The sequence below is a fragment of the Lagenorhynchus albirostris genome, chromosome 2, assembly GCF_949774975.1.
Source record: "Lagenorhynchus albirostris chromosome 2, mLagAlb1.1, whole genome shotgun sequence".
Taxonomy (NCBI): domain Eukaryota; kingdom Metazoa; phylum Chordata; class Mammalia; order Artiodactyla; family Delphinidae; genus Lagenorhynchus; species Lagenorhynchus albirostris.
This window is the reverse complement of record NC_083096.1, coordinates 15,771,180-15,798,085: the sequence shown is the minus strand read 5'-3', so window position 1 is coordinate 15,798,085 and position 26,906 is coordinate 15,771,180. Positions and strand designations below refer to the sequence as shown.

At 36.3% G+C, this 26,906-nt stretch overlaps 1 protein-coding gene across 5 annotated transcripts in view; it reads left to right on the top strand.

The window, feature by feature from the left end:
- The window catches only part of GPATCH2 (G-patch domain containing 2), a 182,151-nt gene that overhangs the window by 84,527 nt on the left and 70,718 nt on the right, over positions 1 to 26,906 (top strand). For 4 of the 5 annotated variants that reach the window (XM_060127096.1, XM_060127087.1, XM_060127072.1 and 1 more), the window contains exon 6: positions 16,297 to 16,364. The exons of the other annotated variant lie outside the window; for it this stretch is intronic. In XM_060127096.1, the coding sequence (XP_059983079.1) occupies positions 16,297 to 16,364 (68 nt within the window). The remainder of the gene's footprint in view (positions 1 to 16,296; positions 16,365 to 26,906) is intronic. 5 annotated transcript variants of the gene reach the window in all.

The window sequence follows — 26,906 nt, the reverse complement described above, 5'->3', positions numbered from 1 at the left end:
TAATAATATTATTGGACTTATGTAAGATACAATGAAAGGAACCAAGGTACATAGTGTCAGTTTTTAAATGAATTCATTAAGATATTAATATGCGTCACCAAACTCATTCCCTTGCACTGCTAAACAAGGCTTGCCAAGTTATGTGACGTTATTCTCTTTTAAGAAGAAGTATTTGTGAGAACTGAGATATGAGTCAATAAAAAGTAGCTTTTTCTCTTCATAAATATATTGTCTTGGTCAGCACCTTTGATACTGTTTATTATCTGTGGGCATCCGTATGCCCAAGACCGACATTTCCACGCTAGCCCTTTTGGTGTTATCCACCCACGAAGATTGACATTTGGATTTGCTGCCATACATATTTGCAGAATCAGTCAGGGTTTCCAGTTTGGCCTTTTCCGTTTCCACTCAGTCTGATGCCTTTATTCAGAAAGAAACTACCCTTCTGTTGATTCTCTATCTTGCCGCAGGGTTTTTAATTTTTTCTTTTCCTGCATTTGGTTTCAAGCTTTTCATTTATGCTTATGACAACCAAATTTTGCATGCTGTGAAAGCATTTCTTACGACCTCCCCACCGGTGTTTTTCCCCTGTTGCCCTGCCTCCTTCAGTAAGGTATAGCACAGTGGTCCTCAAACCTCAGTGAGCGTCAGAATCACTAGCAGGGCTTGATAAGACCCAGATGGTGGGGCTCCACCTCCCACACGTTCTCAGGCGGTAAGTTTGAGGCTTGAAGCCTGAGAATTTGCATTTCTGACAGGTTCCCAGGTGATGTTGATACAGTGGGCCTGGGGACCACCCTTGGACAACCATGGCAGACAGCATTGCTTTTCAAAGTGTGGTCTGGGGACCCATGGGAATCCCCAGGACTCCTTCAAGGGGTCCACAAGGGCAAAACTGTTTTCATAATAATACTAAGATACTATTTGACTTTTTTCACTTCATTTTCTCAGGGGTATATCGTGGTATTTTCCACAGTCTCCAAGCAGTGAGTTATAGATTCTTGGATTTAAAAATTAAGGCAGTTTCAATTCCAGTACAGCAGATTTCCATAAAACAAAGGCTCTGTGGAGTCCTCAATCATTTTCAAGAATATAGAGGCTGAGAACTGCTGGCCTAAAGAAATGAGCACAACATCTTAGAATTAAGGTCATGAAGACACAGTGTGTTCTAGCTCCTTTCTGCTCTCCCATCTCCACCAGACCATCTGTCATTGGACACACCGACCTCTGTTCTACTCCTTGAACATCTCTTCCCTGCTTCCGGGCCTCTATATGTGCTCTTTCCTTTGACTGGGGATGTTCCCACCTCTCCTCCCCTTGGCTTCACTGCTCCATCTCGCCCCTCAGGACTCAGCTCAGCTGGGGTTCCACTTCCCCACCACCTTCTCCTTCTTTATTTACCTCTTAGAATTTACCAGCAATCTATCGCATTCTTGTATATATATATTTTTTTCCATCTTTATTGGAGTATAATTGCTTTACAATGGTGTGTTAGTTTCTGCTTTATAACAAAGTGAATCAGTTATACATATGTTCCCATATCTCTTCCCTATTGCGTCTCCCTCCCTCCCACCCTCCCTATCCCACCCCTCCAGGCGGTCACAGAGCATTTGACTGCATTCTTGTATATTTGTTTGTTTTTAGTTCAGTGTGTCTCTCCATGCCATCAATACTCGGTCCTCCTCAGCTTTGTTCACCAGTATATTTCCTCTTCCTCAACCCAAGACACACTGAAAAGGCTCAGTATTTTCTTTCTTTCTCTTTCATATTTTAGTTTTATTGGAGTAGAGTTGATTTACAACCTTGTGTTCGTTTCGGGTGTACAGCAAAATGATTTAGTTATACATATATCCATTCTTTTTCAGATTCTTTTCTCATATAGGTTATCACAGGATACTGCATAGAGTTCCCTGTGCTGTACAGTAGGTCCTTGTTAGTTAGTTGTTCGTTATATATAAATATCTGGTTCCTTTACTCAGCAGGAAAATAATGTAAAGGCTCAATATTTTCTTATTGAGTAAAGGAACCAGACATTTTTGGACTAAAATACTGGCTCTGCTATGTGTGAAGCAGGTAGTCTTAGGTGGTTTCTTTTCATCTCTCTAAGCCTCATTCATGAGCCTGAGATAATAAGTAGAATCTTGCAGCATTGTGAGCATTAGAAATACTGTCTAGGCAACTTCTGAGAGTTCGGGCCACCTAGAAAGTGCTCAATCAATGTTTGGTGATATCAATCACAATGGATACTATTTACATAGTACATACCGGGTTCATCACAGAGAAAGAAAAAAACAATAAAAGAAAAGAAAAGAATAAAACAAGTGCAAGTATCCCTGCATTTGGAGGTGTTCACATTCCAATGGAGTGTGCTACTCGGCAGGCATTCTAATTGTGTAGCCAGTTCCGCAGAGTTGGGTTGTAGTGACCTTATGTCGGTGTTTCACAAACTACCCATGTGAGAAGATATTGTTTCAGATTCCATGGTGTGGTTTAATGTCTATAGAGCTCATAGTTAATACCATGGGGCAACTCAAGAAGTTAGTTGTATCTAGTCTCTTAGTTATATTGATGCTTAGATGCCACCATTACTCTATGGATAGCTTCCTTCTAGAGTGAGTTTAAGAGCATATCCTGCCGTACTCTTGGAATATATGCTAATGCTTGACAGCCTCCTTTCTGTCTATGAATTCTTTTAATAGTGTGCTACCCCAGGAGGGTAATTGAAGATAACTTCTTTTTTCTGGAATTCTTTTTTCTTTGTTACTTTTGACCAACTTGAGTAAAAGTGTTCTAGGAATTCGTTAAAGGTAGTAATAGCATCTCTTTCATTTTCTGTATTTTAAAACTTGTGAACTATTCTTTATGCAAAACACCTAGTAAATTATATTCATTTTTCAGTTGATTCTCTGTATACTTCCTACCAAGTTTCGGTTTTTGTACTGTTTAATTTTATGAAATGGTATTAGAATGGTTTTAGTTATAGAGATGGCAACATGGCTTCTAAGACAAACTATTCAGGTGTTTGAAAGATTATAGTATTTAACCTGTTTGTGAATTCTTCCGAATATATACCAAGTTGTTTTATAACTATCATAAAATGCTAATCAGCTGTAGTGAACAATACTTATGCTTTTGACTAATTCAACACATGGGTCAGTAGAGACAAATATACCAAGTTCTGTTGGTGACTGACACAATGGTAAATTAGACAGTAGCTACTGCTTTCCAGAAATGTATTTTCTTGTAGAGGAGATAAACATATAAATTTTAACATGATGCAGTCTGTTAAGTGATATAAGAAAGATACAAAGAAACACAGGTATTCCAAGTAGAGAGAGAAATTACTTCTGTTGTATGTGGATCGAAGAATCCGTGTGTGTGTGTGTTTCTGTGTGTGTGTATGTGTGTGTGTGTGTATGTGTGTTTCTGTGTGTGTGTGTGTGTGTGTGTGTGTGTGTGTGTGTTTGAATTGGAGCATAGGAAGAGATGCATTCCCTTTATTACTTTAATAGCATGAGTTCAAATGGTTTGCTGGTTGCCAGTTCGGGTTTCCTTCAGGCCCTTAGAATCGGCCAAAAACAGCAAATCAGCTATAAAACATTCAATTTATGGACCATTATTATAGATAAGATATTTAACTCTATTTAAACTCATGACCTTTCCGCTAGTTGAAAAGCATCAGAAAAGCACCAGCTTATGTAGTCACTAATAATGTCTTTGTGGAAATTACTGAATTAAATTTTGTGATTTAGACTGGCTACCTTGTGGTTTTCACTTAATTTGTAAAGTAACTCTTCTTTATAATTTGATGTGTTTTGTATATTAAATATGTATCGGCATTTCCTATATGCTCGTGAGAAACAATTGCTCTGTTGTTTCAAGTAATTCACTGAAAAGAGTGATTGATGCTGCCAATAATAAACATCTTCAGTCGCACCATCCCCCTGCATGCACACCCTGCATGCACACCCTCCTTGCTCCCAACTCCCAGCAATCCTACAAAAGCTCCTTATTCTTGCTTACATCTATTGTAATATTTATTGTGTCATCTTATTATTGAGATTGTATCTTGCATTAGACCTTGAGACAATTAATACAAATGATGATAGTTACGAGATACTGATGTATGTGTTTTAAAGATTATCTCATTTAATTCTCATAATAGCTCTATAAAATGGGTACTACTTTCATACCCATTTTACAGATGAGGAAGTTAAAGCAGTCATAGAGCTGAAACATGGAGGAATCAGGCTTTAGACCCAGGCCATCTGGCTTCATACCCCATACTTTTAATCATGATGACGTTCTGCTCCTAAGAACTACTCTATACTGGAGAAAAAGAGAAAATTGATGAAATCCATAAATTCTAGTTTATTATTTTAAAACCTTGTGGATGATATATCCCATTGTGACCAGTGCATCGGACAGCAAGAATTACTGATAAGACTTCATATTGCTTTGTTTTCTAATCTTATTATAAAGGTGATGTTTTGGCCACAATTGATTTTGTAACCTGCAGACTGAAAAATATAATACGTTACGTGGAATTTTGCTATAAAATAGTGAGAAAGCTTAAACTAGTCAAGTACTTAATGCTTTATTACTTGCTTATGGATCACACAGAAAGATTTTCATCTATTCTAGTGTAAGGATAATTCTTCTATTCATGAGTATATTTAAAGGGTTGATGTCAGTTTGTAAGTCTAGTGGGGCAGAAGTTTAATACTTGGGCCAAAGAAAATGGAGCATCTTTATTTAGTCCATTTGATATTTCTCGTGAGTTTCCACTTATTAGTACTGGGTGTGGGGAAGGAGCGTGTGGGTGGGGATGCAGGAGTCAGGAAGTGAAACGGATTTGCCCATTACTGTATCTCAGTATCAGGTCTGTTTCTAACAAATGCTTGGTCTTGCATTTCTTTTCCCCCTCCCATCTGCTTCTCTCCAAGAGGCAGTAGGGAGTTTATGTGCCCTTGGGGTCATGGAGAAGATTACCTTTGGTCCATGCATCGTCCTCCTGTCCATGCAGTACACTTTGGTCCTTGCTGATGTCTGTCTAGCTGTTGTGATCTGAACACAGGCACCTCATTCACTTGTATAAGTCTGGTCCTGTTTGGCGTTTGGAGGTACCATGCTGGTACCCATAACCAAAGCCCATGCATTCCAGCCATTTGTCTCTGATCTCCAAGTCTCTGTGCTTCTTTAGGTCCCAAGACTGCTCATCCACTGGTCCCTCCTCCCCCCATTAGTTTACCAAAACTCCTGGATCACCTGTCTAGCACACTCAGTCCATGGGGAACCAGTAGCCTTTTCTCAGGCTATCCATCTAGCTCCCTCCTTCCACCAGTGCAGCTTTCTACTTCTGTGCCTGTTCGGGCAGAGTGCCAACTCAAATGTGGGACTCTGCTGGAGACTTGCCTCCTTACCAGCTGCGCCAGGGCTAAGCAGATATTCCTCGGTTCCCCCATGCTTGTCTGCTCTTACCCCTCACTTTACCCTACATGAGTGGGGGCAGTTCGAACTGTGGTTTCCGTCTTACCCCCTACTTCAGCCTCAGTTCTCCTTTCCATGCTCTGCAAGAGTGGGAAGGCAGGAGCCTCAAGGCCCAGCCATCACTGGCAGAAGGGCTTGCGTCTTCATGCTGCAGGTAGAGGAAACTGTTCTTGCAGCTCACAGGCTCTTGATCCTAGGAACCCAGAAGCAACAGGGATTGGGATTTACTGAAGGTGAAAATACAGCAACTTAAAATATGAAAATACCTCCTCTTTTGTTTCTTTTTATTATTTTGATTTGAGGCACCCTTTTCTTTTCTTTTTTGGTTGTACCATTTATTTATTTATTTATTTTTATTGAAGTATAGTTGATTTACAGTGTTGTATTAATTTCCACTGTATAGTAAAGTGATTCAGTTATATGGATAGATACATTCTTTTTTTTATATTCTTTTCCATTATGGTTTACCATAGGATATTGAATATAGTTCTCTGTGCTATATAGTAGGACCTTGTTGTTTATCCATACTATATATAATAGCTTAACATCTGCTAACCCCATGAGGCACCCTTTTCTTACTGGACTCCGACAATATCAGCTAGTCAGGATGTTCTAGCTCAATCTGTGGAGACTCGAACATAGACTATTTTACGGAATGAACCAAATTCCTAGATTTCTGAAACTTTATTACCTATCCAGCTTTTATTTCCGTCAGACTTCTGCTCTAGCTGGGCTTCTTCATTTTCAGTCTAAATACTCTTTTGATCCACACCTCGTATCCGTGTTTAGCATATAATTTCCCTCCTTCCATCAGCTTAAATTCTTCCCATTTCTAGCACTCATCTTTAGTCTCTCTGCCAAAAAACTCATGTGCTAAGTCGGGCTTCAACAATTTCTCTTTTTCGAACTGCTATTGCAGTTATAACTAAATGCACACAGTTTAGTGGTTGTTTCATCTTTATTGGTTTATATATTTTGAGTTTGTAACATATTAGCTAGCAGGGTTTGTATTATGCAGTCCTTTAGTATCTTCTATAGCACTTAGCAGAGTACTGGGCGTGTAGAATAGATATTCAATAACTCTTCTCTTGTGGATTCCTGACCCAGTGAACGGCATGTATTTTTTGTTTGATTTGTTTTGTTTTGTTTTAAGAATAAAGGTAGCATTTAATGAATACAATCAGCAGTATTACTTTTATTATTATTAATTAGGGATTGGGCTCGGTGCATGTAACAAAATGCCCAAATAATGGTGTCTTGAACGAAAGAGTGTTTTGCTTTGTTTCTTCTTCATGTCATGAGAAGACATTTGATGGCTTTGTTATCCAGATAAAGGAGGGCAGGGTGGAAACCTTTGATTCTTTTGCTCTTTCACTGCTAGTCAAAAAAATGGTTGTTGTTGCCTGCATCCCAGGCAACCTGAAGTACAAAGAAGGGCACAAAGTACATGGCAGCTAGTAAGTCCCATTGAAAGAATTTTCCTTAGAAGCTCCACCCAGTGATTGACATACTTCTTATTGGCCAGACCTTACCTCACATGACCATCTCTGGCTGTCTGATTGATTTTATGGTGCAACCAGAGTTAAGCTAGATATTTACTTCTTTCAATTTAAAGCTAATTCTACTAACAAATGTCCCCCAGATATGAGGGTCTGACTATGTGATTTTTTTACTCGAAATATATATTGGCCAGAGGATATTGAAGGTTACAGGTTATTATTTGTGATTTGTGTAGCCATTCATTGAGAAAGATAGTATGTAAGATACTGAGATATTCTGTTATCTTTAACTAATATTTGATTTGTTTTTAATTAATTCATTCACTCATTTATACATACCTTAAAGAATAGTTTGCATATGCTTGTAGTTGTGATCTTTTTTCTTCTCCTCTCAAGTCACAGTTACGCGGGTTTGTTTTTTAAGTTATAGACATGTTTTAGTGCAATTAACAGTATAGTAATCAGAACTGCATTACACGAGACTGGGTGGTTGCCTGCATCTTTGCTTAAGGAGAACAGCTTGTAGAATATAATATCTTAAGTGTTTTATTTGCTAAATATAAACCATATTAAGGTAATCAGTTTTTAAATGTGGAGACCTATCAGCGTTTTTCTTATAAATTACCATCAGTGTATCCTTGCTATTTCTTAGAGGCAATCTTTTAAATATCAAAACCAGCTGTAATTTTTCTCTTTTGATATAAATTAAAATTCCATATAACATCACTGTCAGCTTAAGGTAGGAAGAAATAAGCTAGTTTATAAAAACAATTTGAAAAATTTAAAAAACCACGCAATTCAAAAGGGCATATGCACCACTGATAATGGTGTGATAAATTATCAAATAATTAATGTGGAAAGAAAGTAATTTTAGCTCCTGAAATGTTGATCACGTCTTCCAGTATCAGAATAATTTAAGTAATTTATAACTAAGCACTGAAAAGTTTTCCTAGTCTGCTTATATTCCTAAAGTAAATTTTTTAATGTATGTGGTAGGATTTTTGTTCAAAAAGCTATCTTAATGATTTTTTACTTTATCAGTCGTGTTTGCTGATTATCATAATCACCTTCACTGCCATGTTACCCCCGACCTCTTATACTACCAAAAAAAAAAAAAATTATTTTTACATGTACCAAGCTTTTCAAGTGTGTTATAATTCTCATTAGGAATGGGAATTATTAAGCATCTTTTTTGTTTTTTAAGTTTCTTCTTTATATAATAGACTCTGTATACGTAAGCTTCAAGAAGGAAACACTTTCTAGTTTCTATTTTCTGTATATGTGACTCCCTTTTGTTTGCTTTTTTAAGCTTCTGCAGAATTGCAAGAGATGGGAGGATAGGCTTCAAAACATCCATTAGAATTTTTATTTGTTGTTTGAAATTTCTTTAAATAGTTGAACATTATTTTTAAAAGCGTTATGAATGTCCGGGGAGATAAAGGGATTTTTATAAACAAATTCCCTGGCAGGAGCTGCATTACGTGCTATATATTTCAGGCTAATAATAAGGGCTTACAGTGGGTCAGTGTGTCATATCCCAGCGGTGTCTGGTGAGATAGAGGGTTATCTAATATGTCAGCTAGCTAACCCTGTGAACAATTTTTTGAGCAGGCAAGATAATGGGACTGAATCCTGAAATGAGGGTTGAAATATACTGGAGTATTGTCACATGTGAGAACAATAACTTTTTAAAGTAAATGTAGTCACCTTTTGACGGCATTAGGCGTATTTGATAATGGGGTATATTTTAAGTGGATAGATTGGGTAGAGTATGAAGAGAATCATATATAATGGTATGTTTAAATAGATAAATTTAAAAATCACAAATTCTATAATGCACAGGAGGTTTTTATTAATAGAAAGCTGCTGAGAAAAAAAAGGAAACTTTTTTCTTCTCTATTATGATTACTAAATTAACATAACCTAATACTAGTAAGGTTTCAACTTCCTCATTGCAATTTTAAGTTTTGAATATAAAGTTACTTCTACCCAAACAGGGGAACAATAATCTAGAAATCTTTCAAATTGTTTTGCTTTACTGTGTTTCTGGCTAGTATCTTCGTAAACCATCATATAAAATGTTAATGCCTTTTTAAATCACTAATTGTTTAAAAGGTTTTTATTTCAGTCTTTCTTTGCATTTCCCTGCATTATACACTTAATTTTGAGAAAAGGTTTGTGTGTATGTGTGTAAAATTAACCTCAAGAAAATGCTTATTTTTAAATGTAGATGTGAATTGCTTGATGTGAATTGAATAAGATAATCTACATTCATACTCTTATGGCTTATAAATTCAAATTTTAGAAGATGTATAGATTTGGAGTATAATCTAAGTATGTTGCAGTGGGATGAGATTATAAAGCTTTTTACACCATCTTGTGCACATTTTGTTTATTACTTTGGCATTTACTCTTATAAAAGGCAGATCTTTATGCACAATGGATTTTGTATAAACATCTGTGGACCTGTCCTTATTTTCTTGAAGCCTATGGTATTGCAAGCATCATGAATGAGTGATTTAAGAAGGCTTTGGTCAGCCAGCAGAGGCCACTCACAGCTTGCTACTAAAACTGGATGGCAAAGTGAAACTCTTTCTTTAATCACTATTGGCCATCATTCCGAGCTGGTTAATTTTTAGTTCTTTACTCAAAAAAAAAAAGAAAAATTACCGTGGAGTCGTGAGAAAAAAAAATTGTTGCTGTATTTGTATTTTAATTATGTAGTGATTAATCTTTCTATTAAAACATTTAGATCATTCATTATTTTGTAGGCCAGAAATGAGAATTTATGCACTTAATAATTAGAAGTATTATTATTCTAATAGGCCAATAATTCTAAATTCTTAATTATTAATGCTGACTTATTTTAACTAGGAAAAAACTGTTTAAAGAGAAGATTTAAAACAATTACATTGTTTAGTTTTAGAATGAAAATAGAAGAATTGCTAATGTTGTCATATATATACACGTATGTATGTGTGTATATTTCCACACCTCTATCAGCTTAGTATAATTCGCATTTTGAGAATTCTTTTAAAGAGATATATGTGCTGCTATTACTTGAAAATGTACTAAGATTACTTCCAGATTACCTGAAGTCTGTCTTCAGTCACTACTTCATGTGATACTGGCAGCTAAAATGTTAGCATCTTCCCTTTGACTCATACGCTTCCTGCCAGAAAGGGTAATCCTCAATTGAAAGGATAGCCTTGTGCTTCTCTGTGCTTTATTTCCTGTGATTTTTTGATTCTTTATAAAACCTTTCTGGTTTGAAGGTGTAATCTCACATTTACATTGTTAATCCGCTTTTGAAGGAAAAAAATAGTCCAAGTTCTCAAATTTTCCAAGTTTCTTCACATATTCTCATCATGAAATGTTTACTCCTCTCTAGTGCGATTTTTAAATTTCTTTTACTACTTTGCCTGTAATGACTAGTGGTGGAGCCATTTGTTATTCTTGTTAGTCTCTCCATAACGTGGGCTGACAACCCTGTTTGAGCTGCCATGCTCACTCTTGCCTATATTTATAATAGCCCTGTAGGTTACCCTGAAGTTACAAGTAAAGACCAGAATGTCCTTGAATGTATATTTCTAGGCTGAAGATTTTCCAAGAGTGTATTCTAGATTCAAGCCAGCATCTCCTGTGGCAAATCCCCAAATACAAAAAACACTTGTTTTGATGTATTGTCTCCTTTGTGTGGTCCCCTGTAGGGGAAACTTAGTAAATTGTGGATAGAACAACGTAGGTTCAAATCTAGCTCTGTTTTTAGTCTTTGTAATCTGGGTGTGATGTGCCCCCACCTCAGTGGGTGTTAGTTTCTTCATCTAGCGTTTGAGGATAATGATGTCTATTCACTTTAGCCATCTTGCCTGTGAAAACTTAACCTTATAAGCAGGAAAGACTGATAAAGAATAGGAGTGTCATCATTAATCACAAAAATATTTCTACAAATTGTATTAATTCTTGATGTGTCATGGGTAGTCATTATCACACTTTTATTGTTGGGTTGTTCATGCTTACATCCTTCCAAGAAGGGTTAAAAATTGCATAGTAAAAGAATAATGGAACAATGTGGAATCTTTAACCTTGACACCCAGGTAAAAGTCATCAGATTCACTCACTGTCTTACATCTACTACAATATAATTTAGATAACATGAAGGCTATGAATAGTAGATGCTGCATAGATCCTAAAAAGAGGTTTTTTTCCCCTAAAATCTTACCAGGGTGAGCTCTGCTGATAAGAGCAAGATTGTTTATGAATATTGGTATACTTAAAGATATGAATAATGATGAGAACTTAGTACACCTTTCTGTAATGTTATTAGATTTTATAAAATCCCAAACATTAGCACATGAATTATTTACTGATCTTTCTTTCTTTAAAACAAACAAACAAACAAAAAAACCCACCTTGGAATTAGAAGGGTCCCTTAACACAGAACTTTATCATTATATAAAAAAGATTAGTAATATTTGTAACAATATAACTAATCAATGTAACGATCAATGTAACGATACAACTAAAGTCACCCAACTGAATGGGAACCATATACCACTCATTATATAGTAAATTTAAGCATGATTTTATATACACAATAGGTAACTAGTAAATATTTGTTGAATTGTATCAAGCAGAGCAGTTTGGGGTTTAGAGCAAGGAACAATCAACTACTGCATCAGGAGCTGGAGAGAAGGATCACAGTGGAAAGCAGGGATGAGATTAGAGAGGGCTTCAAATGCATTTCTCATTCGTTTTAATTTTGCTTTCAGTGTGGAGCTATGGATGGCTCTGGAATGAGAAAATCGACATGTTGCAAAGCATGAAAAGTAATTTCTACTTTTTTGTATGTTGTTTTAGAAGTAATTCTAATGTTATTTTCTTGAATGCTTTCCATCCCCAAATAAATTGTGCCTTTTGTGAATCGTGACCATTCTGTAATATTATATATGAGAATAGGTGACACAATGAAATATTTTATTCGTTCTCCCAACTATCTTGTACCAAATTTTTAGAACACTTATGTAAACTCAGGTGCCCTCATTTGAAATACTTCTGGAGAATCTTTCTTCATTCTTCTGTATGTGATTAAAAGATAGACATTATTCACATTCATTTAACAACTATTAATTAAAATCAACTACTGCAAAACATTTAGAATATGATTTTCTTGGGCTTGTTTTTAAATGAAGATAATGTATAGACTAGCAACTATAGTAAGTTAGTTTCCTTCCACCTCTTTGCTTTCCTTTCCTTACTTCTTACCCCCAGGGTTTAAAGTCCTGTTTTTAAGCCTCTTGCTGTTGAGTTGTTTTCCTTAATATCTGTCACACATATTTGACTGACACATTTATTGAATGTACCGGGGGTGGGGGGCCTTCATGCAGAGCCTTCTAAATTTTAAAGGCTTGTTTCTTTCTTCAGAGAAGTTGAGTCAAATTAATAATGGTCCTTAGAGAAGCAGGAAGCTTCTGGGTCTTGACAAACTGGCAGGGAGGCTCAGACAATGTCTCGCTGTAGCCTGGAGGCCGGGCGGATTTGATTGACCAGTTCTCACAAAACTGAAAGGCCTTCTTTTGAATGGCAGCCTGCCACCCTAAGTGTTTGTCAGTGTAGGCACTGAAGCAGAATAGCATTTGGAAAGCAAAATATCATTGTAAGTGAGAGAAAAGTTGGAGGACAATGGCTCTACTAGAGGCAGAGAAGAAAGGATGATGGTTTCTTGTGCTTCTATGGAGACATAACATCTCCTGAATTTATAGAAGGAATCTTATTCATTGAGAACATAAGTAGGATATCATTCATGTTGAACAAACTCATTATTAATCTCATAAGACCATTGTGTCTCAGGTTTGTCTCAAGTTGTGACTTGTGTCTCAAGTTTACCTGATATGGGAAGTAGTTCATTCAACCATCTAATTATAGAAGAATGGGATGAGATGCAGCGGGTTTGGTAATAATAACAAAGTGAAAATGAGGTATAAAACCAACTGTTCTGTCTATCTTTGAAGGAAAGTCATAAAATCAGTGTTGATAAGTCAGTGATAGAAAAAATAAGAAATTTCTTTTAATGTATCTAATAAAACTGCTAAAGATATTTTGTCATTGAAATCATTTGGCTCAATTTCCCTTATATTGGTACTTATTGACCTTATGAATTTTGATAGTGGTACTTGTTACTTGTAGCTGTTATTAAGTTTTCGTCTGGTAACTACTACATTTCTGATTTTCTAAGGTTGATAACTTGATTGTAAATAACAATAGTAAAAACTAAGATCCATGTGATCTTTTAGCATTATAGTTTATTTCACAATCTAGTAAGGCCAGAAGTTGACATAAACACTATGCTATCCAGAGACCATTCATTCCTATCTAACTTTGAGTTTATTTTTTTAATTTAATAATTTGCATAATAAACATAGATACTGAAAAGAAATATGCCTACTTTATTTAGGATTGTAGTCACTATTGACGTAGAAATATTTAACAAATGAATCATAAAAATTCAGGGCATATAGTGTGATGTTTAAGATTCTTATCAGTAAATATTGGCTAATTATATAAAAGATTGTTTCCAGAGTTTTAACAAATAACAAGAATTGGATTGTGGAGATACTATTTCTCATGAAGAACAGAATACCTGTTTCTTATCTGACCTTTTGAAATAAAATCTACTTTTTCTAACAAATAACTTTTACAACATGAATATCTTATGGGATATTTAAAGAGTTATGATTTTTTTTTAATTTGTGATTTCTTTCTAAGACATTTCTGTAATACCTGGAAGGCATATGTTTTGGAGAATAAAATAATCACCATACTTAATCATTTACTAGAAATTAATACTTTGACCTGATATTTTAAGTTGCTTCATTTTATTTTTAGAAAGATTAACCCCGAATTATAAATCTTTAGGAAGAATTCTGTAAGAATGTTTCTTGACATTTTATAATTCTTTGAAGTATCTACTAATAATCATATTAAATACATGTTTTCAAGTTTAAAAAACACTGAAACTCCAGTATAGCCCTGATTTCCATAAGCTGAATTCTATACTAAGATCTTACCCTCAGATTTTTGGTAAGCATGTCTAGTCACTAAAGTTGCAAAAGATTCCTGTTGTTACAATAGTTCACTCCTGAGGCAGGCCAGTGTCATTGACCCTAAGATCATCATGGATGGATCTCAGTGTTTCTTTATTTCATTTAAAGAGTTCTAAATTATGCCTCTTTACATATCTTTAAAAGTAAAACCAAAATTGACTTGAAATAACAGTGAAGGATATTCACCTCTTTTTTTTAAAAAAAGAAAAGGGCCATGCACTAGGTAAATATGTAGAGTCATTTAAATATCTACATTTGATATTGTAAATCTTTTGTGAGTTATTTACAGCAATTGAATTGAGCTTACAGTTCCTATATATGATTTCTGAGAAATACATAGTATGATTATTTCTGACTAGATTGAAAGCTTACATTTGTATTGTGGTATATATTAGTTATAAATTCTGTTTTGTTGTGTTCAGTTGCATTGTTTTCATCAGGCAATTTATCACATGGGTATATGTGAAATTTCTTCATTTATTAAATTTCAGATTACGTATTTCAAGCCAGAGCAAGACTTAAACATTTTTCCATAAGTATAGCTGCAGGTAAACAAGCAATTTTAGCCCTGAAAATAGCTTCTGCTTCTGTCAACACTTTGTTTATTCTTTCTCTGAGATGAAAAGTTCAGTTTTCTGATATTTGTACCAAGATAAAGTCAGTAAACAAGATTAATATAGTGTGGAAAAGGTTGTCAGCAGCCCTGGCAAAGGAAATAAGTTGCCTGTACATAGAACATACTGTAAACTGAATAAAAGTGTCAGGTCCACCATGAGATAATGTGATCATGAACCTCTAACAAAGCATGACATAGGCGCAGTCGGCTTTTCTCGTAGCCACTGTGTAGAAAATGGATTACTATATTCCAGGGTTACCCACTGGAATAGCATGAAAACCTCATTTTGAGATGAATGCAGGATGTAGTCCTGGAGTTGAGCCACATGTTTACCTGTGGTGCTCAAACCATAGGGTTATTAATGTCATCATCTGTGCACATTTGCAATATTTGCATTTCTTAGAGTTTCAGTGTGTGCTGGCAATCCACGTTACCCAACTGATACAAGACAAAATAACATTTTTGAAAATGTTCGTTTCTTCTGAGGGGTATTTGTTGCCTCATCATGACTTTTTGGATTCTATACGTTAAGTAGCACTTCTGTAATTACAGAGGGATTTTTTTTTTTAATACAGCGGAGCATAATGTAAAGCCTTTTGCTGTCAGTTTATGTTTCATCAGTTGTGATGGTGGATTCATGCTGTTTTTATGTTCCCGTTGAGAACCCGCTATAGGATAGGAAAGTTGTGACATTTTCTTTAAAAATGGGAATAGCTTGCAATATCAAAAAAGTTGAACCTTGAAATCTTTCTCAGCTTTTTAATTTGATTTAGAAATAAAGGAATAAAATTTTTTCTCTTAAGTGAAATTACATTTTGTTCTATGTAAATACACAAATAATTCCTAACTTTATGGGAAAACTATAAAAAGGACTACTCACTACTTCCTTGACTTAAGTCTTTGTATGCATTTTTTCTGAAGCACAGTTGATTTACAATGTTGTGTTAGTTTCAGATATACAGCAAAGTGATTCAGTTATACATATATATATGTATATATTCTTTTTCAGATTCTTTTTCATTCTAGGTTATTACAAGATAATGAATATAGTGCCCTGTGCTAAACAGCAGGTCCTTGTTGCTTATCTATTTTATATACAGTAGTGAGTATAGTTTAATCCCAAACCCCTAATTTGTATGCATTTAAAATGTGTGCATTATAATACATGTTATTTACATTTAGGAGTTAACTACAAACATGTTGGTCCTAGGAAATATCATCTTCTCAACACTAATCTAATTAAGTAAACCTTTTTTTATATACGGTTAAATATATTTGCAGTTGTACAGTATTTGGAAATGAGAGTCAGTGGTCTAGTTCTTAAGAAAGATTTTGTTTTTTCTGTTATGAAGGTACTTTTTAAATAGTCTTAAAATTCTAGCTGAGGAACTATGCTAGACTAAAACAAATAGCACATTGTTACCAGGAATTAAAGTATCTTTTGGTCCATGCAGTTGTGTCTTAGGTTTTGAGAATCGTTATATTCTCCATTTCAGAGTGGATGTCCTCAAATGAAAACATCCCTGTTATTCACTGCCTTTTTACACACTCAACGGTGACCTGTTTTTGGTTTTAAATCTCCTTTCAGGTGACCACTCCTGGCCCAGTCAGTAACAAGAGAATGGTTCACTTCTCCCCAGATTCTCATCACCATGAGTGAGTATGCATGGTATTTGTATAATCTTGTTGGGCTATTCTGTATCTTTCTTTTGGGAAATTGGTAGCTATTGCTAGTAAAGGTGGTTCAATTTAAATCTGTCTTATAAAAGAGTAAACATCATATACCAAGGACAGTAGTCCAAGAACAATTTAAATGAAACCCATGACAGAAATATAAAGAAAAGTTTTTAAGTAATCGTTCTTTTATTTTACTTGCAATAGAATTTGAAATTCACGTGTTACTGAAAGTCATATATAAGATTATCTCAAAGCGTTTAAATTTTCATTACATTAAGTAGCATCAAGCTCTCCTTCGACTCATCCATCCTCACTTCCTTCCTTCTACAACCCTTTCTAAGGTACTGAAATGAAGAGTGAGTCTTTTCCTCATGAATTCTCTACCCTCTTCTCCTGTCCAGCATGAGCTGTGATGGGACCAGAAAGTATTTGCATTTAGCAACAAAAGGAAGAGACTAATTTACTAGATAACTCCAAAAACCTAAAGCTGTGGCTTGGTGAGTTATGGGGTGAATTTCTAGGTGCTAATTCTATTTCTAAATACATCTTTGTTGGAAAACCTGAAATAAGTTGTGTATTTTGGCTCAATACCATGTGTCTCCTATGAAGCTGGTTGCACTTGAGAAAGACCATTAAAGTATGGAACGATATGAATTAATTATTGAATGATTTTTTTCTGGAAAACAATTATATTAGGACCCATTAGGTTCTATTTTTTAAATCTACTTTTTATCAAATATAAAGCAGAAATTATTGTTCAGATGTAGCTTAATTTATAAATATTAATATAGTATAATTTATATGATATAAAATATTATCTATATAGATTATTTTTATATATTTACTTTTATAGCTTATGATATCACAATCTTCCCTCTTAATAGCTTATCTTACTCATTGTTTCATTATCCCATAAAAGACCTTCTCTCTTTTTTCACTCAAACAGAAAAAAAATAAAAATAAAAATGGATAAAGCATTTTTTATCTCATAAGGACCACCAGAAGATTTGTATGTTTCCGTCTCGATTTTCTGTTCTGATAGAAAACAAATACTCAAGAAAGTAGATTTAGAGCTATATTTAAGCCAAAACTCGCATTTGGTAAAGATTGTAAATGCCCTGAGGGCAAACAATCTCTTATCACCATCGTAATCCAGTGCCAGTTGTTGAGTGAGTGAAGACATAAAAGTTTGTATTTAAAATAGGACAAATGCAATAATGTCAGTTGAGTATTGCTTCTGAAATTAGCCAGTATGACCCTCATTGTAATATCCCAACAACCCTTCCACACCCATCTCCCCATAAATAAGAGTTTCTGGGGATGGAACTTAGATGCCACCGTTTTTAGAGTTTCCCAAGTCATACCAATGTGTTTGATTACAATTCTCTCAACACTCGGGACTAAAACGGTCATTTTACTACCTCGCGCCCTACCTGCTACGTCCACTTTTTTTAGTATCTCATTCTGACCTCCTCTTTTCCACATCCTCCTCCATTATTTTAATTACAGCTCTGTTATCTTTTATATGGATCTTTCTGTCTCTACTCTCTCACTATTTCAGTACATACTACTTACTTCTACTATTCAAGTTCAGTTCTGATCCTTTTATTTTCCTATTAAAACTTCCAGTATTGATTGCCTCTTGACAGTAGACAAACCTTAGCATATCGTTAAACACCTTCCACAACCTGGCTCCAGTTACATTTCCACTTTGTTATCCGTTATCTCTTCCTCCTAACACCAGCGGTCCAGCTGTCTACCTCTGTGCCCTGAATAGAACCTCTGCTGCACTGGCCCCTTTAGCCAGTGACTTTGCTCATTCATCTCCTCCTATCCATATCTGTCAAAACCCTATTTATTATTCAAGACTGATTGAAAAGTCATCTATTATATTTTTCAGGATGTACTAGGTGCAAGTAACAGAGTATGAAACTAATGCTAGCTCAGACCAAAAGGTTTGGTTTTTCTTTTCCTCACACGAGAAGTTAGAAGGAAGTGGCTCTAGGGCTTGCTACTAAGCTTATTATCAAGGGCCAGACTATTTCTCTTTTTCTGCTTCATCACCTGTATTCATGTCCTAGAGCTACAGTAACAAAGTATCACAAACTGGGTGACTTAAACAACAAAGGTATTGTCTCATAGCTCTTTTCTTTTTCCATACTTTTTCTTTTATTTCATTGCAGAATAAAATTCCTCTTGCATTCTTGCACTCTCCCTTTAATTTTCTATATTCTTAAAATACTTTTTATTGAAGTATAGGTAACATACAATATTATATTAGTTTCATTTATTGAAGAAGCTGTCTTTTCCCCATTGTATGTTCTTGCCTCCTTTGTCATAGATTAATCACCCGTATAAGTGTGGGTTTGTTTCTGGGCTCTCTATTCTGTTCCCTTGGTCTGTGTATCTTTTTTTGTGCCAGTACTGTACTGTTTTGATTACTATAGCTTTGTAGTATAGTTTGAAACCAGGGAGCATGACACCTCCAAGCTTTGCTCTTCTTCCTTAAGAGTGCTTTGGGTGTCGCACATTTCTGAAGCCTGGAAGTCCAAGATCAGGGTATCAGCAGGGTTGGTTACTTCCGAGGGCCCTGAGGGAGAATCTGTTCCTTGCCCCCTTCCTCACTTGTGGTTTGCTGGCAACCTTTGCTGTTCCTTGATTTCTGCTACATCATCCCAGTCTCTGCCTTCATCTTCCCATTGCCTTTGCCCTATGTCTGTATCTGTGTCCAACTTTCTGCTTTTTATAATGACACAGATACAGATATATAATAGCATTTTATAAGGTCAAATTGAATTAGGGCCCACCCTAGTGACCTCATTTTAACTTGATTACCTCTGTAAAGACCCTATTTCAAAATAAGGTCACATTTTACAGTACTAGGGGTTAGGACTCCAACATATCTTTGGATGGGGGGGGGGACACATTTCAACACATAGCATCTTCCTGGTCTTTTTTTCTTATGTGTCTTCACATTTACTGCCTCATAGTCTCAAGATGGCACCTATGGTTCCACATATCATGTCTGCATTCAAGGCAGGAAGAAGAGGGAAGGACAGTACAAGCAGCTTTCCTCAAGAAACAAAATTATTTTCAAAAATCACTCACCCACCTTCCCTTAATTCTCATTGACCAGAACTGGGTTACTTGGTCACCCATAGTTGCAAGCGCGTTTAGGAAGGTAGGTGTCTAGCAAAGGTTTAGATCAGTCATGATAGGTTTCTTGAGTCTGGCACGTAGTGGCCCCTAACAAAATAAGGATAAGAAGAGGATACTCTCCATTGAGTAGCTGCTAACAAAATTTGTCATACTCAGCTCACTGACTTTTCAACATTCATACACACTCTTCACTCCATACATACATACCGTGTGAAATACCTTTCCTGCCTTTCCCAAAGAAGACCACTTCAAAGTCTCATCCAGTTACATCATCTGTCTCAAAATCTCATCCAGGACCTCTGAGTGACATGAAGCTTTAATCAGATCTGGCTATGGCTCCTTGTAGTATGTTGTATGTAGCATAAATTAAAGGTGACTGCATATAAAATATAGAATTGTGGAGAATGAGCCTATTTTCAACAAAAGCTCCTATTTGGTAAAGGAAGCACTTAATATACGTCCAATTTGGCAAGCAGTCCTTTTCTGCTTTCTTGGAGGACCTTTCTTGTTATTTATATGTAAGATCACAGCTGATATGTTCATTACCTCAGATGCCCTTCCAGGGTGCTGCACAGTTTTTGCAACTCATTTCTTTTTTTTTTTTTTTTCCCTTCAGCTTTATTGAGATATAATTGACAAATAAAAACTTGTAGAATATTTAAAGTGTGCAACATGATTTTATGTATATTTATATACATACACACATTGTAAAAAGATTCCCACCATCGAATTAACACATTCATCAGCTCACATATTTACTTTTTTTTTTTTTTTTTGGTGAGAACATTTAAGATCTACTCTCTTAACTTTAAAGCATACAGTACAATATTGTTAATTACAGTTGTCATTAATGTGCATTAGATCCTCAGGCTTTATTCATCTTATAACTGAAAGTTTGTGCCCTTTTATCAGCCTCTCCCCAGCTCCTCCACCCGACACCCACCTCAGCTCCTGTCAACCACGATTCTACTCTGTTTCTAGAAGTTCAACTTTTTGGTTTTTTTTTAAGATTCCACATATAAATGATATCGGCCCTATTTATCTTTTTCTGTCTGGCTTATTTCATCTAGCATAATGCCCTCCAGGTTCATCCATGTTGTCCCAAGTGGCAGGATTTCCTTCCTTTTAAGGCTGAATAATACTCCATTGTATGTGTGTATATTAATTGACCATATATGCATGGGTTTATTTTTGGGTTCTCTGTTTTGTTCCATTGATCTATGTGTCTGTTTTTAACCAATACCATACTTTTTTGATTGCTATAATATATATATATTTAATATGTATTTTTTGAAGATAGTTTGAAATCAGGGAGTGTGATAGCTCCAGATTTGCTCTTCTTTATCAAGGTTGCTTTGGCTACTTAGGGTTTTTTATGGCTCCATACAAATTTTAGGATTTGTTTTCTATTTCTGTGAAAAATGACATTGGAATTTTTATGATTCCCTTCGCTCTGTGGATTGCATGGATAGCTGTGCATAGTATAGATATTTTAGCAATATTAATTATTCCTATTCATGAATACAAAATCTCTTTCCATTTATTTGTGTCTTCTTCCATCAGTGTTTTATAGTTTTCAGTGTATAGGTGTTTCACCTCTTTGGTTAAATTTATTCCTAAATATTTTATTATTTTTGATGCTATTGTATATGGGATTGTTTTCATAACTTCTCTCTGTGATACTTTGTTGTTAGTGTATCCAAACACAGCCCACTTATGTATAGTGATTTTGTGTCCTAAAGCTTTACTGAACTTGTTCATTTGTTCTAATAGCTTTTTGGTGGAGTCTTTAGGATTTTCTATGTGTACTATCAGGTCATCTGCAAATAGAGACAATTTTACTTCTTCCTTTCTGGTATGGATGTTTTTACTCTCTTTTTCTTGCCTAATTTCTCTGGCTAGGACCTCCAATATCTGTTGAATGGAAGTGGCAAGAGTAGTAGCCATCCTCGTCCTTTTCCTAATCTAAGAGGAAAAGCTTTCAGCTTTTTACCATTGACTATGATGTTAGCTGTGGGGTTGTCATATATGGCCTTTACCATGTTGAGGTACATTCATTCCTTCTATTTGTTGAGAGTTTTTATCATGAAAAGATGTTGAATTTTATCATTTGCTTTTTATGCATCTATTAAGATGATCATAACACTTTTATCCTTCATTTGGTTAATTTGATGTATCACATTTATTAATTAGCAGTTGTTGAACTATCCTTGCATCCCTGGAATAAATCCCACTTGATCATTGTGTATGACCCTGTTGAATTTGTTTTGCTAATACTTCGTTGAAGATTTTTCTATGTTCATTGGGAATATTGGCCTGTAATTTTCTTTTCTTGTAGCATCCTTCTCTGGCTTTGGTATCAGGATATAATGCTGGCCTCGTAAAATGAGTTTGAAAGTGTTCCCTCCTCTTTGATTTTTTGGAAGACTTTGAGAAGGATTGGTATTAATTTTAAATATTTAAATACTTCATGGAATTCACCAGTGAAGTGATCTGGTCCTGGACTTTTTTGGGGGGGGATAGTTTTTGATTACTGGTTCAATCTGCTTCCTAGTAATTGGTCTTTTTAGATTTTCTGTTTCTTCGTGATTTCAGTTTTGGTAAATTTTATGTTTCTAGGAATTTATTCATTTCTTCTAGGTTATCTGATTTGTTGGCAAACAATTGCTTATAGTAGTTTCTTGTGATCCTTAGTATGTGATCGGTTGTAACAGCTGGGAAAGTAGGTAGTTAAGACCCTTCCAGGGAGAACAAAGATGGGTGTTTTGCCTGCTCCCTCCACACTGAGCTTAGGTGTATTGCCATGAGGGGACATTGTTCCTGTGTCTGTTTAAAAACTGCTTCTTTGTTTGCTGTAGTCCTGTAAGACTAGTGAATGCAAGCTTCACTGGCTGTCAGAGCCAGGAGATCCAGGGCCTGTCCCTCAGGTGGCAGCTGCAAAAGCTGGGGCACCAGACGTGCACAAGCTAGCAGCCTGGTTTTGTTGTTCCAGCAAGCAGGAGTGAGAAGGCGGGGGAAGCCCCCAGCCCCCTGGACTCTGAGGAGGATGGCAGCCAGCCCCTAGATGCATCCTCAGTTAGACTCTAGAACCTCAGGCGGCAGCTTGTAAGGTTTGCCACCAAACCTTTGCCTTCCAGGAGAAGACTGGGAGATGGACATTTTTAGGCAAACATCCGGCTCCCTCTGGGCTGAACCTTGAGGGACAGCCACAGAGAGCGCTCACGTGCCCATTAAGAACTGCTTCTTTCTTTGCAGTCCTTTGAGTCTCAGAGCTGGGTGCTTCGGGCGCCCTACCCTCAGGTGGGAGTCTTAAAATTGCCTTTCTTCCACTTTAGAAAAAAAAGATGCCCTCTCAGTTCTGATCTGATCTTGGCACATTTCCCTGTAGTGTAAAATCCTCTTGGGTTCCAAACAGGGGGTCATTCATATAGTACTGATAATGATGTTGACAGATTAAATCAAATGACTAAGTCACAAAGCTTTATGCAGTTTAGGTAGTTACTAATTCTTTGTTTTCAGCATCTGGTAGATTATTAAAAATACTGCTTAATCTTAAAATCATTGTGTGTGATATTTTTTGGCGTAAAACTCTGAAGGAGTTCAATAATCAAGTGTTGGTTCTAACCAAATTCCTTTTATTTCCATTTGTCAATTTGTGTGAACAAGGTTTCTGAGCACTCAAATTGTTAAAAATAACAGTAGAATTGATGCTAATGGTAATAGTCATCAATGGATATGTGAACTAATTTGGGGGGAAAACGTGTTAATGATAGCTTTCTAATAAAATTTTATTTTTATGTTTAGTATTGTCAAAATGTATTTATGTTGGTTTAGTTGAGTACTAATGAAAACTATTTCAGACCTTAAGTAACTGATGGTTATCAACTAACAATTATTATTAGCATTGACTGACTTATAAACTTTTCAAAATCATTTTTAATCTAGTTTTATAGTCACAGATCCTTAAGGAAATGTTATATGTGTATTTATATACATATGTATATATGTTATATAGATATACACACACATTTTTGTTGCAGAAGGCTATAATAGGATAGCTAATAAAAGACTTTCAAGGGCTTCCCTGGTGGCGCAGTGGTTGCGAGTCTGCCTGCCGATGCAGGGAATACGAGTTCGTGCCCCGGTCCGGGAAGATCCCACATGCCGCAGAGCGGCTGGGCCCGTGAGCCATGGCTGCTGAGCCTGCGCGTCCGGAGCCTGTGCTCCTCAATGGGAGAGGCCACAACAGTGAGAGGCCCGCGTACCACAAAAAAAAAAAAAAAAAAAAGGCTTTATACTTTATATATATAAAAGGCTTTACACTTTGTGTACTGCCCATTTCACCACGAATAATTTTCTTAAGTTGAGATTTAATAAAAAATGTTTACTGCTATGTCAAGAATATTCTTAAGTGAAACTGGCTGTTTTGTTTTCCCCCTGCAAGTTCATGGCAGTGAGGAATACAGTGACTACTAGTTCAGTATTCCAGGGACGTCCTCACTCCCGCCCAGGGCTGCACAGAATACACTTTGAAGACAACACTTTGAGAACCACAGGCAGAGATAGAACCAAGAATACCAAAATTCACGTATCATCCTAGGTCCTGAAGGTCGTGTGGAGCTCCCTGTCAATGTCTTCTACATTGACACATGTGCCTTAGCCTTTTGGCATCCTCAGTTGTAGCTGCTGCCAAGATCTAGTTCTTACCTAGCATATGGCTTCTTCTTAATATGCTATCCTCTCACCTTAATTTTTATTCCCATGTCTTGATCCATGAAACCCTATTATAGAATATTGAGTTAGGAGTTTAACAGACATTTCTACTTCCCCATTCCTCAACCCACCCCCTTTCTGTTATATACTTCTTCATACTTACAAGTCTCTTCAATAGAGCAGTTTCGGTTCACAAGGAAGATGTTCAGTGTAGAAGATTATATTCCATTTCCAAAGTGCATTCGAATTTTCAGTGATAATCTGGAAACTAGTGGTGTCCGATAGAACTTTTCACAGTAATGGAGATGTTCTGTATCTGCACTGCTGATGATGGTAGCTGCTAACCATGTATGTCTAGGGCACTTGAAATGTGGCTAATGCAACTGAGGAACTTAATTTTTAATATTCATTTAAATAGCCATAGATGACTAGTAGCTACCATATTAGCACAAGTTTAGACCATTATGTGCACAGGACACACTAAGTTAATATAAAATTATGCTTCTGAGTCAAAAAATAGAAACTCTATAAAAAATAGAAACTCTAAAAACCAAAATCTGTATTATAAACTGCTGTGGCTCTTTCCTTTTGGAAAGTACTTCTTTAGGAGACCTCAGTTAAGGATTTTGAGGTTGGTTTTGTCCTTTTGCATAGCTGTAATATCATTTGACTTCTCATGAAATCCTGTACATTTCTGCTACTTGTAGTTCAGCACTGTGGGTGAGGGCAAGGGATTAAGGAACAGTGAGAAGGAATCAGTGTGGAGCTCTGAGTCTGCAGAGATTTTAGTTCAAAAAACCTTGTTCCCTAAAGCTTTATTATCTACTTCTTACTTAAAAGGAAAATAAAAAACTCCCTTCTACTCCACATTTACCGACCACATTGCTCTGCTAAAAAGAACGCTATAGCGAGGGCTCCATAGGTGATGGCTAGTCCCATTATCAACAGGGCAGGTGAGGATTAAATGAAATAATGTGTGTCAGGCTCAGTTCTTAGACATCCCCAAACTGCATCTGTATCCTAGAGGGAGAAGTGAGCCCAGAAACCACATGCAGCCCCTCGGAATCTTGAGAACAGACAGGCCATCCAGCTCTGTCTCTAGGTCTAGCCATCCCCGGCAATTGATCAATTTCAGACTCTTCTGCGTCCCCTCCTCCCAGGTGTGCATTTCACTGTTAGCCCCCTCCCTCATAAGTCCCCTTGGGAATCTTGGCTCCAGTGTAAATAAATGCCTCTACAACCTCATCCTCTTTCACGGCCTTTTTTCCTCTGCTGTCTTTACATAAATTTGACTCTTTGGATTTCAAGGACACTACTTTCTCTAGATTTCCTGATTTGTTCATGTTTTCACTAAAAAGTTATTAAGTAACCTTTACATTCCATGAGTCCATTAAAAAAGAGAAAAAAAGAAAACGGAGCTAAAGGGAAAAACTCCCCTCCCCCAAATTACGATAACTGAAGGCAGTGAAAGAGAATGGTGGTTAAGAATCCAGGGTGTGGAATCAGACAGCCTTGGTCCCAGTCTTGACACCAGTGCCTGCTAGCTTTGTGACCTTGAATAGCAATAGCACTCTTCCGTAACGTGTGAGGTTTGAATGAGGTAATCTACATATGACCGTTACCACGGTTCCCAGTAGGTATCAAACATTTCCTGAGATACCGAGTTGTGGGAGTGTTTTTACTGCTACTTCTGTTATTACTACCACTACATTTCCTTCCAACTACTATTACTGTTCTGTTACTACAGTTATCATCAGTATCTCTTTCTTAAGGACCTCCAATTTTTTTTATCAGGATAAATAAACAACTACAATATATGAATATAACTGCTTTAATGGAGACATGTGCAAAGGTATTGAAAGCTTAGACAAGGAAACATCTAAACCTAACGGGGTGAGTTAGACAGGCACCTGTACCAGTCTTTTTTTCTGCCTCAACTTCTGCTACCCTAACTGGTGACAATATGTATAATAGTTAAAAGGAACATGAGCTTTGGAATTGAATATATAGGTTTGAATTCCAGCTCTGCTACTTTGTTATGAAATCTCTGGCAAATCACTCAACCTCCCTGAGCCTGTTTCTTCACTTGCAAAATGGGGGTAGTACCTATCTTGCGGGATTCTTTAAAGATTAAACGAGAACACTGCCTGTCTTTCAGTAAAGCTCAATAAATGTTGGGTTCTCCAGTTGAAACTCTCATACTTTGAATCTCTTTCACCAGGAAGAGTTCAGTCCCTTCAAAGAATCACCCGCTTAGCTTAAGCCCACCAAGAATAATCTCTCCTTCTTAAAGCCAGTTGTGCCATAAAACACAACCTAATTGTAGGGGTGACTATCCCATCATATTCACAGGTCGTTCCTACGTTCAAAGAGAGCAAGTTGTGCAAGGGTGTGGATCACTGGGGGTCCTCTTAGAATCCTGCCTACCGTCCTGTTCCATAAACTCCTAACCTTGGATCAGTCTGTGCAACCACCCACATCCACTGCTCTTCTGCTGAGCACTGGTGAATAAGATCATACAGAGTGAAGTAAGTCAGAAAGAGAAAGACAAATCCCGTATGCTAACACATATATATGGAATCTAAAAAAAAAAAAATGTCATGAAGAACCTAGGGGTAAGACAGGAATAAAGACACAGACCTACTAGAG